The following is a 13,722-nucleotide window of genomic DNA, read 5'->3' on the forward strand; positions in this document are numbered from 1 at the left end:
TATGTAAGCACTCAAAAACAATGAAAATGTTTGAAGAATTTGGTTAGGCTTCAGTGTTATCTTTAAAAACCCATTTATTTACCAAAATCGCAACAAAATGAAAAATTTTGCACATTTTAAGGAGTCTTTTCTTAAGCCATTAATTGGTCCATTTCTAAACCTCTAAGAACCAACAAGTTCAGAAATGATTTATCTGTCTTAGTTTTAAATAATCTATTTAAAGGTTTCCCTTAATGTATGAAAGAGTGGAATAGATCCTATTGCAATCAGTCACCAACACATAGTAAAAGAGAAAAAAAAGCATCGCTCAGTAATTCAACCATAAATTTAATATTGATGCAGAAGAAGAAAGTAAAAATACAAGCAGCTGGTCACCTTGAAATCTTTCAACAGATATGTTGAAGATTTAAGTACTAGTAACGTTTATAATAAATATTGAATCAGAATTCCAAAAGTAGTATATTATCATACAATAATTATTTTGTTCATGTTGTCGTATCTTCTTGATTTGTCGTATAGATATAATTACTGATCTGGCGATTCATCACTGATCGTATTTTGTTTAATACTGTTGGATTTGGCTCAAAATAGTCTCTCACTTCATTTTTATAAGAAGAAATTTATAACTTCTTAATGTGTTCATACGCATTTGCATATTTTAATGTACATACAATTCAATGGCTGCAAGTCTTAGACGATGACTAACAACATTAAAAGTTTTTTTGTTAATCACATATATTTATTGACTTAAAAGGCTTCTAGGTGTTATTAGTCATTGACTTGAAAATATAGGTGACACAAAGAAAAGAAAGCAATGAAAGCACTTGTAGCAATATAATAATAATCTTGTTGTTTTTCTTCTTGTGTGACTCAGCCATCAAATGCAGAAAGCAGTTGATCTTTTAGATAAAAGAATTAAAAATGATACTCTTGTTGTTTTTCTCGTACTAGATCATAATTGTTTTCTTCGATCATGATCCTCGGAATTAAGGATTGTGGCTGGGTTTTTATTTATCTTTAATTTTATACTTATTAAAATGCCTGTATTGTTGAATTCATTAGGTTGTAGGCAAATATGTACACACTCTTTTGAACATGATTTTCTATTGTTTACCGATCTGGCACTTTATTACTTGCATCTTGTAACGTTTTTGTTTTAAATTTGCTTAAGACAATTTTATTATTAACTCTTTTAACTTTTAAAAGTACTTCTTGATCATAAAATATATTTGAATAGTTCATGCGGATTTATGTTTAATATTGAAAAAGTTGTTGATGAGTAAGAACATATCATCTTGTATGTTTTTGCTCTTTATCGGATGGACGTACTCACTGATCTAATGACTGATAGTACTCCATGCAATATCTAAAGTGTTTAGAGTTGCAAATTTTGACTCTATTTTGTAGGTATGACATACAGTTACAATTAAACCATAAAATTATCAAATGTCAAAAAAAAGAGTACATAGCTTTGAACTTGAACAAGTAATTTAAAAAAAAACACAAGCTTTTCCTATGAGCGCACCATAAATATTCACCCTTGCAAATAACCTTTCAGACGTTTGCTGCTACTGAGTATAACAAATTTAAATTTTACAGTCGGTTAAATAACGTGGTACTTATTTTCCTAATTGATTTAATTATGCAAAGTTCCTATCCCTTTATGCGCACCAGCAGGGTCAAGGTCTATATATCTTACATTTCTTGCGGCACCACGTCTGAAATTTTGCTCGTTTTTCAATGCAGAATATGGTTACTATTAATGTAATTTTGTTCTCTGGGTACCTGAAGATATAATTAGAATTGTGCCCGAGTGTCAGTCTATTAAAATGTCAGCGTTGGAATATTGTTATTAATTTTTTTTTGAAATAATTGCAAGGATGTTTATGATAGAGATTTTTTTATGATTTGATGTTACGTGACCAATAAAGTAATTTTTAATGACGAAATGGAGTGACCAAGCTGCATGGATGAGTAGTTTTCATCTCAATTACGTGGTAGACTAATTATGTGCTGCCAACCTCAAACAAGGTCAAATGGAGTTTTCAGAGGAGCAACAAATTAGGATCCTTTTTTTATTTAAATTAAATAAAGTTGAATTAATAGAAAAGATTAACTGCTAACTGAATATTTTTATTTCTATTTCCATTAGATATAATTTATAGTATGTTACTTGGAACCAGGAGATTGTACACTCGAATCCCTTAACAATCAAGAATTAATTTCTTTTATTCCTGCTATGATGAGGGATGCATTTGGTACCTATCAAGTTCTACAGCAAACAGATTTAGCATTTGCTTAATTTTATTACAGCGTTTATCCTCGACTCGGTGCTTTTACCATCCCAGGAGTTTAATACAATTTTTGTCAACATTTCTCCTAAAATTATTTTTAATAATATTATCACCACACGCAAGTCTTTAAAGAAAATCCTGGTACTATCTCCAGTCTTTAAAACTGCTGGTTCTAATGGCATCACTAGTTTTGTTTTATATAGGATTTGGCTTACACTCTTTCAAGTGGAAGATTGCCAGGGTATGTCCAAATCATAAGAAGGCAGGTCAGCTTAATTGAAAACTAATGACTTATATTAATTCTTTGTAATTTTTCTAAACTTCTCGGAGCCATTATGACAAAATGACTCGAAATTTTAGTTATTCAGCATAGATTTTCATCTGATAAATTTTTTGTATCTAATCTTTACTCTTTTTCTCATGAAGTTATACATGAAGAAGGTCAACTGGATTCTATTTACACTGACTTTAGCAAAGCCGTTGACTAAATCGAACTAATGATCTTTTAGCAATTAAACTTCTCTTTTGTAGTATTTGGATTAGCAGGAGGATGGAATTTACCATTTTAGTGGGGTATTGATCAGGTTGTTCTTTTGTCAATGTTTGGTGTTAAAACTAGGGCAACGTGTAAGGGAGAGTTGGGTAATGGTACGCGGTAGGTAATCGTGCGCACCATGATATTTTGTATTTCGCGGGCTATCCGAAACGCTAAACCAGTGCTGCTCTCTGCAACGGAGTGCCTAAAATGTGTGCGCGACCGTTGGCGCCATTAGTGTGTTTACGATCTATGAGAGGTTAACCGATTGAATTTTTCTTTGTTTTTTATAGGTTTTCGGGGTCAGAAAATAAAACGGTAAGTCCATAATGTTTATCCAATCGTTTTACATTACTTATATTTATAAAATCTAGAGTATTGTGAATATTTAGGCACCTTTAAATCATACATTGTTTATATGTTATTGGCCATCATGTTTTTCAAGACAATAACAGGGGGTAATTGTGCGCAGAAGTGCACGATTTTCCTTCGCGTTATTAAATGCTAAGAAGTAATAGTACTATTTAACGTTTTCAGATGCCTAGAAATTACACACGAAAGACTGATATCCTTTCTTATACGACGGAAGCCCTGCAAAAAGCCCTAGATGCTATAAGGACCGACGGAAGAAAAATTAGGGAAGTAGGAAGATCCTTTAAAATACCAGAATCTACCCTTAGAAAAAAGTTGTTGGAAGATGATCTTAAACTACCTCGATTGGGCCGTAAAACTGTATTCTCTAAAAAAATAGAGTATGAATTAAAAGATTATGTTCTGCTGCCTTCAAAATTGTTTTTTGGGTTGACACCTGATGGTCTAAGAAGGCTTGCATTTAGGTATGCAGAACAAAATAATATTATTTACAACTTTAATCGAGAAAAGGGGCTAGCGGGCAAAGCATGGCTTTATGGATTTCTAAGAAGATTTCCCGAAATAAAACTTCGACAGCCTGAGGACACGAGATTAAATCGGATTTCATCTTTTAATAAAGAATCTGTAGAACTATTTTATTCTAATCTTAAGATTCTTTTGCAAAAGTTTAAATTTTAACTAAGCACAATATTTAACATGGACGAAACAGGCATTACAACGATTCAAGCTAAATGTCCGAAAGTTTATGGTGCCAGAGGAGTAAAAAAATGGGCTCTGCTATATCTGCTGAAAGGGGAAGGACAATAACTGGAGTTTTTTGTATGAGCGCTGCAGGGAATTACATCCCCTCCATGCTCATATATCCCCAAGTAATAATGCCAATAACTCTGCAAAAAAATGGACCCTTAGGTGCCTTGTACAAATGTTCAAAGAACGGTTGGATTAACTCTGAGCTATTTGTTGAGTGGTTGTCTCATTTTGCAAAACATGCAAAGCCTACTGCATCTCATCCTTTCCTATTGGTTTTATACAACCATTCAAGCCATATTTCGATTTCGGCTTATAATTTTTGTAAAGGAAATAATATTAATATGGTTTCTCTTCCTCCCCACACCTCAGATCGTCTTCAGCCATTGGATCTAACTTTTTTTAGTCCACTTAAAAATGCTCTCTATAGAGAATAGAATCTTCATTTATCTACTTCTGGACATCAGAAAATAACAGAATATGACGTATCTGAATTATTAAACAGAGCATTCATGAAAGTCGCCACCATGGAGAAAGCTGTCTCAGGGTCCCGCACTTCAGAAATGTATCCACTAAATCCAGACAGATTTAGTGAGGATGCTTTTACCCCTTCTAGGCAAAACACAAATTGCACTGTTGTTAGTAGCGACGAAAATCACCCATCCTTAACCAGACCAGAAGCTAATGTTTCATTGCCAAATAGTTCTGAACCAGAAGAAAAGGATTCTTTGCCAGAGGCTAGACAAACATCTTTAATTGACTATAACAATCCTCAGTCAGGTACATCGAAAGAGAACTCTTTCCTTTCTATGGCTCCTATACCAACAAAAAAAGTTATTTAAGAAGTTAAAAAAATGCTAAAAAAAAGCAATGTTCAAAAATCCTTACAAGCACTCCAGTTAGGGAAGAACTAGAAATCGCTGACGAAAAGAAGAGAGTAAGAGAAGAAAACTAAAGAAAAAGAAAAAAGGAAAATCATTCTAAAAGAAAACTATAAGAAAATGTTTTGAAGAAGAAACACAAAAAACAAAAACACTTAAAGGAAAACAAAAAAGAAAGAGAGAGGCCACACCTGAAACATCCGATGATTCATTGGAAAATGAATTGTCTGAGATATGCGACGATGATGAGTTAGACGATATTGATGAATTTAACTTCATGCCGCCTTCTCCAAAAACTCCCTCAAAACCCAACGAGATATGTTGTATTTGTGGAGAAGTTGGCAAAAATCGAGAACTATGGTACCGCTGTGTTATGTGTGCTTCTTGGAACCACGCAGCCTACACGTCTGCTGATACTCCAGAAAATTACATCTGCGACTACTGTTTAAATTAATTACTGTTTAAATTAACTACTTTAAATGTTAATATTTAAAAATAAATAATTTTTTAAAACAGATATTTCCTGCGCACGATTACCTAATCCTTGCGCATCATTGCCCGTCGGGACGGGTAATTATGCACAAATGGTTTTTTTTATTTTTGTTTAATTTTATACTTGCGTAGTAGATTTTTTTTAAATAACATTTTACATATATATATACATTAATAAGTAATACATCTCATACCATTTTTAAAACTAATTTATATGTTATAGGCTCGCCACAAATACAATTTTTGCTTAACTGCGCACCATTCCCCAACTCTCCCTTACATTGCTTTACTCAGTCAGTTTTTTGTGGAAACTTCTTAATAACAAAAAAAGAGATAGCCCATGTCTTCTAGAACAACTATCTTTCCATATTTCTTGCTGGTTGCTTGCAAACTATATACAATATCCTTGATGATCCCTTTTTTGTTATCTATAAAAACTTCAGTTGTGTCGCTGTGGATTGCGATATACATTGGTATCATTTAGCAGAGATTCTTGCTAAATATAGAGACTCCTTCTTTTCAAATAATTCACTAAGCAATAAATTAATTTCCATTTTATTTATACTAGTCTGTCTACATGGTGTTCACTAGCAGTGGATTCTATTAAATATGGTATCTAAATTTTTGTAGTTGCTTTTTTATTATTGAGTTTGATATTATGGTTCTTATTATTCCTATTGTTGTTACTTTTACTGTTAATTAATTAATCCATTTAATTTTTTCCCATTTTACTATTTTTGAAGTAATTTTCCTTTAATTAGGTAATATTTATTGTAAATAAAAGCTATTATTATTTTAAGATCTAATTCATTCCAGAACGAAAAATGAAAGAAAACAAAAAGAAAAAATTAGGAAATAATAATTTATAATCAAGTTGGGTTGACTTAAAGGTGATATAGATAGAAAGAATTTAATGATCTTCTTAATACAGATCTTTGAGAAAAAAAAATAAGTATAATATTATAAAATTAAGTTACTGAGTTAACGAATAAATTTAATAAAAAAGTACAAGTCAACTGGTTCTTTTATGTTTAACATCATAAAATAATAATTTAAGTAATAGTGAAAATATATATAACGTGAATGTCCCAAGAGTTAAATATAGAAGAGCATCAGTTAATCGGTCACGATTATTTTGAGATATATTTTTCCAAATCGAGGGGAAAACATTTAAATTATACAACTGTATAAATAAACTCTGAATGTGCAATAATTTTTTAAGTTAGGTGGATATTTGTTTAAATAGTATTTTTTCACAGAGAAATTGGATTATAATTTAAAAAAAATAAATTTTTTAAGACAAATTTTTCTAAAACTTAGTTGGTAAACTAGTTGCGTTGGCTTAAAATTATTGTTATTGCAGACGAACTTTTAATAAATGATTTAAAGACGATCAAATATTGAAAAATGTTAAATTAAGCTAACAATAAAATTATTATAAATAAATCCTTGAACCAATAATAAATCAAACAAAAGAGAAGGCTACAGGTTAATTGTTATTAAATAGTTTGTTCAGAGAGGTGAATAGGAAGAAATAAACGTTCAAGGCCAAAAATAATTATTGCAGAAGAGCCACTAATAACCTGAATAAAAGAAGTCCACAGGTTAATTGGTTACTTATATATTTATATTAAATGAGACGTTTTTTCCACAAGCAGAATGTTTCAGCAAAATTTATTTTAACATGATATGGCAGAAAACTCTCTTTAAAAAAATTAAATTGAGACGACCGAAGGTCAATTTATCAATTTTGTTCTTAGAAATGTTCTTTTACATAGTGTTAAAGAATGAAAATTAGAATAAATTTAAATTGGATAAATGCTATAAATCACTTTTTCAGAGAGAGATATTATAAAAAATCAAGTAAAGCTATCTATGATGAACCTTTAATAAATAAATTAAAGCAGGCCGCAGATTAGTTGGTCATTTTTATTTTTCCAGAGCCTTATAGCTAAAATAAGAATTTCATATCGAAAATTTAAAAAATATATGTATTGAAGACGAGCTGCAATAAACGCAATTTTATTATTGTAAACAAAACCACTAATTAATATAGAATTAGAAATAAAAATTAAATTAATTGGTCATTCTTATTTAAAGAATGGGTTAAAGATTAATTGTCAAAATTTTCATTCAATATCAAAACTTAGAAACAGATTTGTGCAAAAAAAAAGAAAATATATTTTTTTAACAGAGACATATAGCAAAAATCAAGAGTTCAAAAACGAAAAATTCCAGTCAATGGATAGACCTTGAAATAAGCAATAAAATAAATAGAAATTTAAGTTAATTGGACGTTTTTATATAAATAATGTTCTTTGCCGCAGATAATCCACCAAGTTTTCTTATAAAAATGTGGAAAATAAGAAAACTATTCTTTCACAGAAATATACTAGGGTTACTCCTCTTTTCAACGCCATCTCGTTTTTTTGAATTCCAATCAGTTTTTGAGAAAAACATATCAGAATAATTTTGACAGTATATTTCGTAAAAATTAAAATTACTAAATAAAGTATTCAGTATGACAATAATTTTGATTACATATTGATATTGCTTGAGCCATTAAGTTTGCTCTTTCTGATGACCTTGACCTTACTTCTTTATCAAGACGTATTTTAATGTACACAAAATAGACATACCTCCATGATTCATTTTGGTAAACCCTTTTTTTGATTGATATATCTGCAGAGAAAACAATCCAACGGTTTTAAATCAGGAGATCTAGGTGGCCATTTAATAGCACCTCGTCGTCCAATCCAACGGTTCAAAGAAATGAGATCCAGATACTTGTGAATATTATCACCAAAATGTGGAGGAGCATTATCTTGCTGAAACCATATTCAGTCATAGGGTATATCTAGATCGATCGCATTTGGAAAAATTATGGCTAAAGAAGGAATTAATCGATTTATTGAGACCAAAATCGATAATTTTGTCTTTTAACATCTCATAATTTTTTCACAGAACTTCAGTCGCCTATAAGGATCATTTTCTATATTACTAGGCCTACTTTACGCACAAGCTTCTGACCAATACCTTGTTAATATATGGAGGTAAGAAATTAAAAGAAAATTTAGTAAAAAAATTATTTAAAAATAATTTTTAATCAAAATCAAGTGTGAAGGAATCTGCGGATTTACGCCAAGAAGATGTTAATAAGTATTATTCGAATCATTATTCTATTTAAATTTTTAGGGGTAAATTTCAACCTGCTTAAGGGGTTGAAAAAGCAAGCCCAAGAAATATGAATTTTATGCGAGATTTTTGACTAACCCTGTATAGCAAAACCAAAAAAAAAAGTTTTGGATGGATTTTGGAATAAGTAGTAAATTAAGTAGAAATTTAGGTTAATTGGTTATTTTTATGTAAAGAATTATTTTTTCCATAGTACCGATCTGTGTGGGAAAAAAGGTATAACACTAGAAATCCAAAAAACCTGAAAATTTTTGTACAATGTCAAATATTAGAAACAAAATTATGAAAACATTAAAAGATAATTTTTTTGCAGATGTATATGGCAAAAATCAAGAGTATAAGGACAAACATTAAAAAAAAACCGAGTCAATGCATGTACCTTAAAAGAAGTAATAAAATAAATAGAAATATAAAGTAATTAGTCATTTTAATTTAGAAAATAATTTTTCTTAATGGAAGATGTAACAAAAAAATAAAATTTAGGTTAAATCCAATGAGATTATATTAATTTAGTAAGTTTACGCGATCCTCTTTAGTAAATCAAATACAGAAGACTGCGGGTTAATTCGTCATTTTTATTTTCGTGTATTATTTGCCCTAGAAAAATTATAAAATGAAATTAATTTAAAAATAATATTATTATATTTCGGATACATCAACCGAAGAAGACTACAGGTGAATTGTTAATTTTTATTTGGAATTATAATCGAGTCGACTTTTTGCAAAAACTAACTCTTTTACATATAGATGAATCTCTTACCAATAATGAATTTTTTTTTCAGAGAGAAACCAATTAAAATCGAATAAATTTAAATCAAATATGCAAAATCCTAATTGGTAATTTTTTTTTCAGATATAATATTCTTTAAACTTAAACATTTCAAGTTGAAGTTTCAGGACCTACAAAGAGCCATGATTATGCAATGAACGTCTTACAAATTAAATAGGACAAACCGCGAATAAATTGGTAATTTTTATTTTAAGATATGATATCGTCCTCACATACCCAGGATCTTACACATTTTCTTACATTTCTTTTGTAAGCTATTTTAAGGAAAGCATAAACTATAAAAAAACTTACCACCACCAGAACCTTGACCATCAGAAACCATAAAACAAGTAGCGGCAATAAATAAAAAAACCATCAGCCGAAGAAACATCTCGTCTGGCCGATAACTACCGGATCGGAAGCTTCACGACAGTCACGTTAGCATAGATCAGTCAAATGTCCAAAATAGAGCGTGTGCGGCGGTGGAGTCGTTGACTTTTCGAAACTCACGACGAAAGAACTACCGATGACTCCGGCAAATGCGTCACACGACATAAACAATAATAAACGCTGCAAGTACAGGCTGCGTCGGTTTGTTGTTTGCGGTTATACGGGCCTGTCTCGACTGCTTTTGGCTTCTTGAAATGAATGTGGTGGCCTGTGTGGTGAATTGCAGAAGATGGAAGGACCGAGCAATTTCTTCTTGCTTGGTAGGGGTCGACGATCGATGCTTACGTCTTTCGTTCTACTGTCTTTTTTCCAGCTTTAATGCAGTTTTTTTTAAATCTAATTTATAGTCATTTTTATTCTGTCAATGTTCATTGGTCATTAAGAGACTTTTTATATTATCACATAATTTAAATATCTAGTTTTTTTGGGCACAAAAGGACAATTCGCGTATCACGAGTAGCGTCAGTACTTCGAAGCACTCCTCTTGCACTCCTCCATAAAAAGGAGTTTTGTTATAGCGACGTTCTAGGAGTCTATAGGTGCACTTGATATTCATGAGTAACATCTGCTCGTAGAGTAGCTCTTGCGTGTATAGCTCTAGGTGGAATGATATAGGCCAGTTCGAAAGAAACAATAAAACAGAGTCAAGTTCGCCACCTTCCTTCTATGCGCCAATCGATGCCTAAGGTTCTATTTATCTCTGCATTTCCTCAACTTGCAAGTTGTTATGTTCGGGAAAGACTTGCTTTGGAAGTTGATTGTGTGTTCTGATATAGCGACGTTCTAGGCATCTACAAATGCACTTAATATTCATAAGTAAGATCTGCATGTCGAGTAGCTCTTGCGTGTATAGCTCTAGATGGAATGATATGGGTCGGTTCGAAAGAAACGATAAAATAGAGTCAAGTTTGCCATTTTCCTCCTATGCGCCAATCGATGCCTAAGGTTCTATTTATCTCTGCATTTTCTATAAGACTTATGGCTCTCTTTTGGATAGAACCAAGCTGCTTTAAAGTATGTTTGGATACAGAGCTTCATATATGAGAGCAATACTTAAGAAATGAAAGAATCTGGGTATTATTAAGCATTAAAAGCTGTTGGGGTGTATACAGCTTTCTTGTTTTAAAGAGAGAGCTCCAAGTTTTTGAGAAGCCGCTTTAGCTATTCTAGATCCTGCCAAAACAAGTTGCTTGCAATGTAAGAATCGACATACAGAAGCCTGAGTCTTCCCTGCGTTAAATTCAATCACTCACCCCACTCCAAAATGGTCGCACCAAAAGGTCCGCATTAATAGTTGTCATCCAGCAAACATCCGTCTAATGTATGTGTAAAACTCTAAGGAACTTTTTCCGGTGAAAGGACATAACTTTACATTTTTTAACATTAAGGTTCAACAAATTTTCTACACACCATTGATTAAAATTATTTAAATCTAGTTGCACTAAGGAACAGTCTTCATCACAGTCAATAGTTCGAAAAAATTTTAGATCGTCAGCATATAAAAGACATTCACAGTGTTTAAAAACAGATACAGCTTCATTTATATATAAAAGGAACAAAATTGGCCCAAGATATGATCCCTGAGGCACTCCAAAAGTCACTCGAATTTCCCTTGAAATTGCTCCCCTTAGCACTTGTTGAGTACGACTATTCAAATATGAATCGATCCACTTTAGATATGATTCATGTACTCCCAATGCTTCAAGTTTCTTTATCAACAGACCATGGCATACACTGTCGAATGCTTCTTGTAAATCGGTGTAAACAACATCAATCTGATAGCATTTTTCGATATTTTCACTTGAAAAATCCTGAAAATCCGCTAGGTTTGTCGCCGTTGATCTACTTCACAGTGCCCATGGCGGCACTTTTGTAAATCAGGACCTGAGGCTAACGTTATCATTTGTATTAATGACTGGTTAACAAAAAAACTATTCTAGAAAATCTATTGAAGAACTGTTGAAAATTAGCTAGTAGGCGAAAGTACCTTTTATTTTTTTAAATAATATCACATTTTTCAACTTTTATATTCTTATTATTAAAATATACAAGCATAACTATTCTTTGTAATAAAAACCCTAGCGTTTCGTTTGAAGATGCGCATTTCAAATGCAAAATTTTAGTTACATTCAATTCATTACTTATTTCAAGTTTAGTAACTTCTAACTAACAATACAATTAAGAAATTGTATCAAAAGATTACTATTCTTAAATAAAGCTTTTATTCTATTGTAATAATATTTGCAAACGTGTTCTGCCGAGTATCGCTATACTAAGACAAAGATTATTAATATTTAAATAAAATGTAATTTTTGCATTGGATTAACACCAATACGTTTTCTGGAATAAAATTATATGTCGTTGCGGATATATGAATGTAAGCTTACCTTCAGTTAAGATTATTAGTCTGAGTGACAGTGGAGTTTTTTTTCCGTGTGGTTGAGTGACTTAAGGAAAATATCAATGTACTGTCATAAGCAAAGCTGTAAATATTGAATTAAAAGTTTTGACTTTGTTTCGACTAGATGCATCCCTAAGGGACACCAGCGTTATTTTCAAATCTTTGCAAGGTGTGTCCACCTACGACAACCTAGATGGATCGGTTCTTGAAAAGGTTTCTAAGCCATGCAACGAGAGTTGGAATAAATTATAAGAATATAGTTTGTTTTAAGCCTTTAAAATATCTGGAGCTATTGCACGGATTCACCATATTTCCCGATAGCCTCAGTCCAAACATGCGTGACATAGATCGCCAGGAGACCTATGTTTTCGAAAACTATATGGACAGTCGCTAATTGCTTTTTCTACAGACCAGAACAATCTTGATTCATTTGGGCAATTGAGAAGTATGTTCTTTACTTTCTCATTATATTTTTCTTTGCAGGTATTGACGGTCTGCTTGCACGTTTTTCTCAAGGTAACAAAGCTAATACCATTTGCAGGACTTTAGTCTTGGCGCCATCTGCGATAAGCAGCATTTCTGTTGTTGACTGCCTGGATGCAACTTTTATCGAACCACAGTTTAAAAAATCAGTTGTTGGGAATAAAAGTCACTGCCAAAATCACCTGTGAAATCTGGCTTGCATACGCTGAAGGATAGATTATTGGTCCTAAAATAGATGTAATTCCAATGAAAGCATTAGAGGATAAATTTTAAATGTTTCCAGTTCGCTGATCTATAATGTCAAACTCTACGTGGTATGGATGGATCCCAAGTTTTTATTTCTACTTCACATGTTAATTTGTGAGCTAATGTTGTTAGTGCTGCATGTACGGTAATATTGTACAAGTCAGAATCCGTTGCAAGAAACAGATCCGGGAAGCTAGCAAAGTCTTCCTATCTATCAGGGATTCTAGTTGGCTCCCGTATAACCTGCGTTAGGCTGGGAGTAATTGCAAAGTCCTCTGCTTCGTGCCCCTTATCATCAGTCCTCTTAGAATTCATCAACTTGTTGACAATCTGGACGTTAAACTGAACGTTTCCTTGCATATCGTCGATTTTATGAGCTATTTCGGTAAAATGCTATGTGTAGTGTGTATCCCTGGATGATCTGTAGACGAAGCAGAAATACTTTGTGGATCTTTCGGTTATTATTTTAAACTATATAACATCGACCCCTGGGGGTTTTAAAGCTTTTGCCCCTTGGCATGATATGACGCTTCTAATGAAGACGGCGAGTCCGAAGTTGTACCTAAATCGACTGTGGAGGTCGTATCCAGGATACGACATATGTACCTTGGTTGTTTCCGAGTTCACTTTCGTCTCTGCTTACGCTAAAATGTGAGGTCTGTTTTTTTACAGATAATGGTGTGTTTAGACCTCTTATCCTCTTATCCTCATAGATCCACTCTTAAATGTTTCACGCCTGGTGGACCTTTCCAGATCAGCCTTCACCTGAATCTGACGTCTGAATGACATCTTAACTCCGGAATATTTTGAAATTTTAAATTTAATAACTCTCTTTTAAATTGGGACTATCATGTACA

At 32.3% G+C, this 13,722-nt stretch overlaps 1 protein-coding gene across 2 annotated transcripts in view; it reads right to left on the reverse strand.

Moving 5' to 3' along the window:
• Positions 1 to 9,930, reverse strand: part of LOC126744028 (uncharacterized) — a 68,287-nt gene extending 58,357 nt beyond the window's left edge. Inside the window, exon 1 of one of the 2 annotated variants that reach the window (XM_050451340.1) lies at positions 9,598 to 9,930. In XM_050451340.1, the coding sequence (XP_050307297.1) occupies positions 9,598 to 9,676 (79 nt within the window). In that variant the 5' untranslated portion in view covers positions 9,677 to 9,930. The remainder of the gene's footprint in view (positions 1 to 9,597) is intronic. The other variant, XM_050451339.1, reaches the window with a different exon arrangement.
• Positions 9,931 to 13,722: the final 3,792 nt, after the last annotated feature.

The sequence above is a fragment of the Anthonomus grandis genome, chromosome 13 (assembly GCF_022605725.1).
Source record: "Anthonomus grandis grandis chromosome 13, icAntGran1.3, whole genome shotgun sequence".
Classification (NCBI taxonomy): Eukaryota; Metazoa; Arthropoda; class Insecta; order Coleoptera; family Curculionidae; genus Anthonomus; species Anthonomus grandis.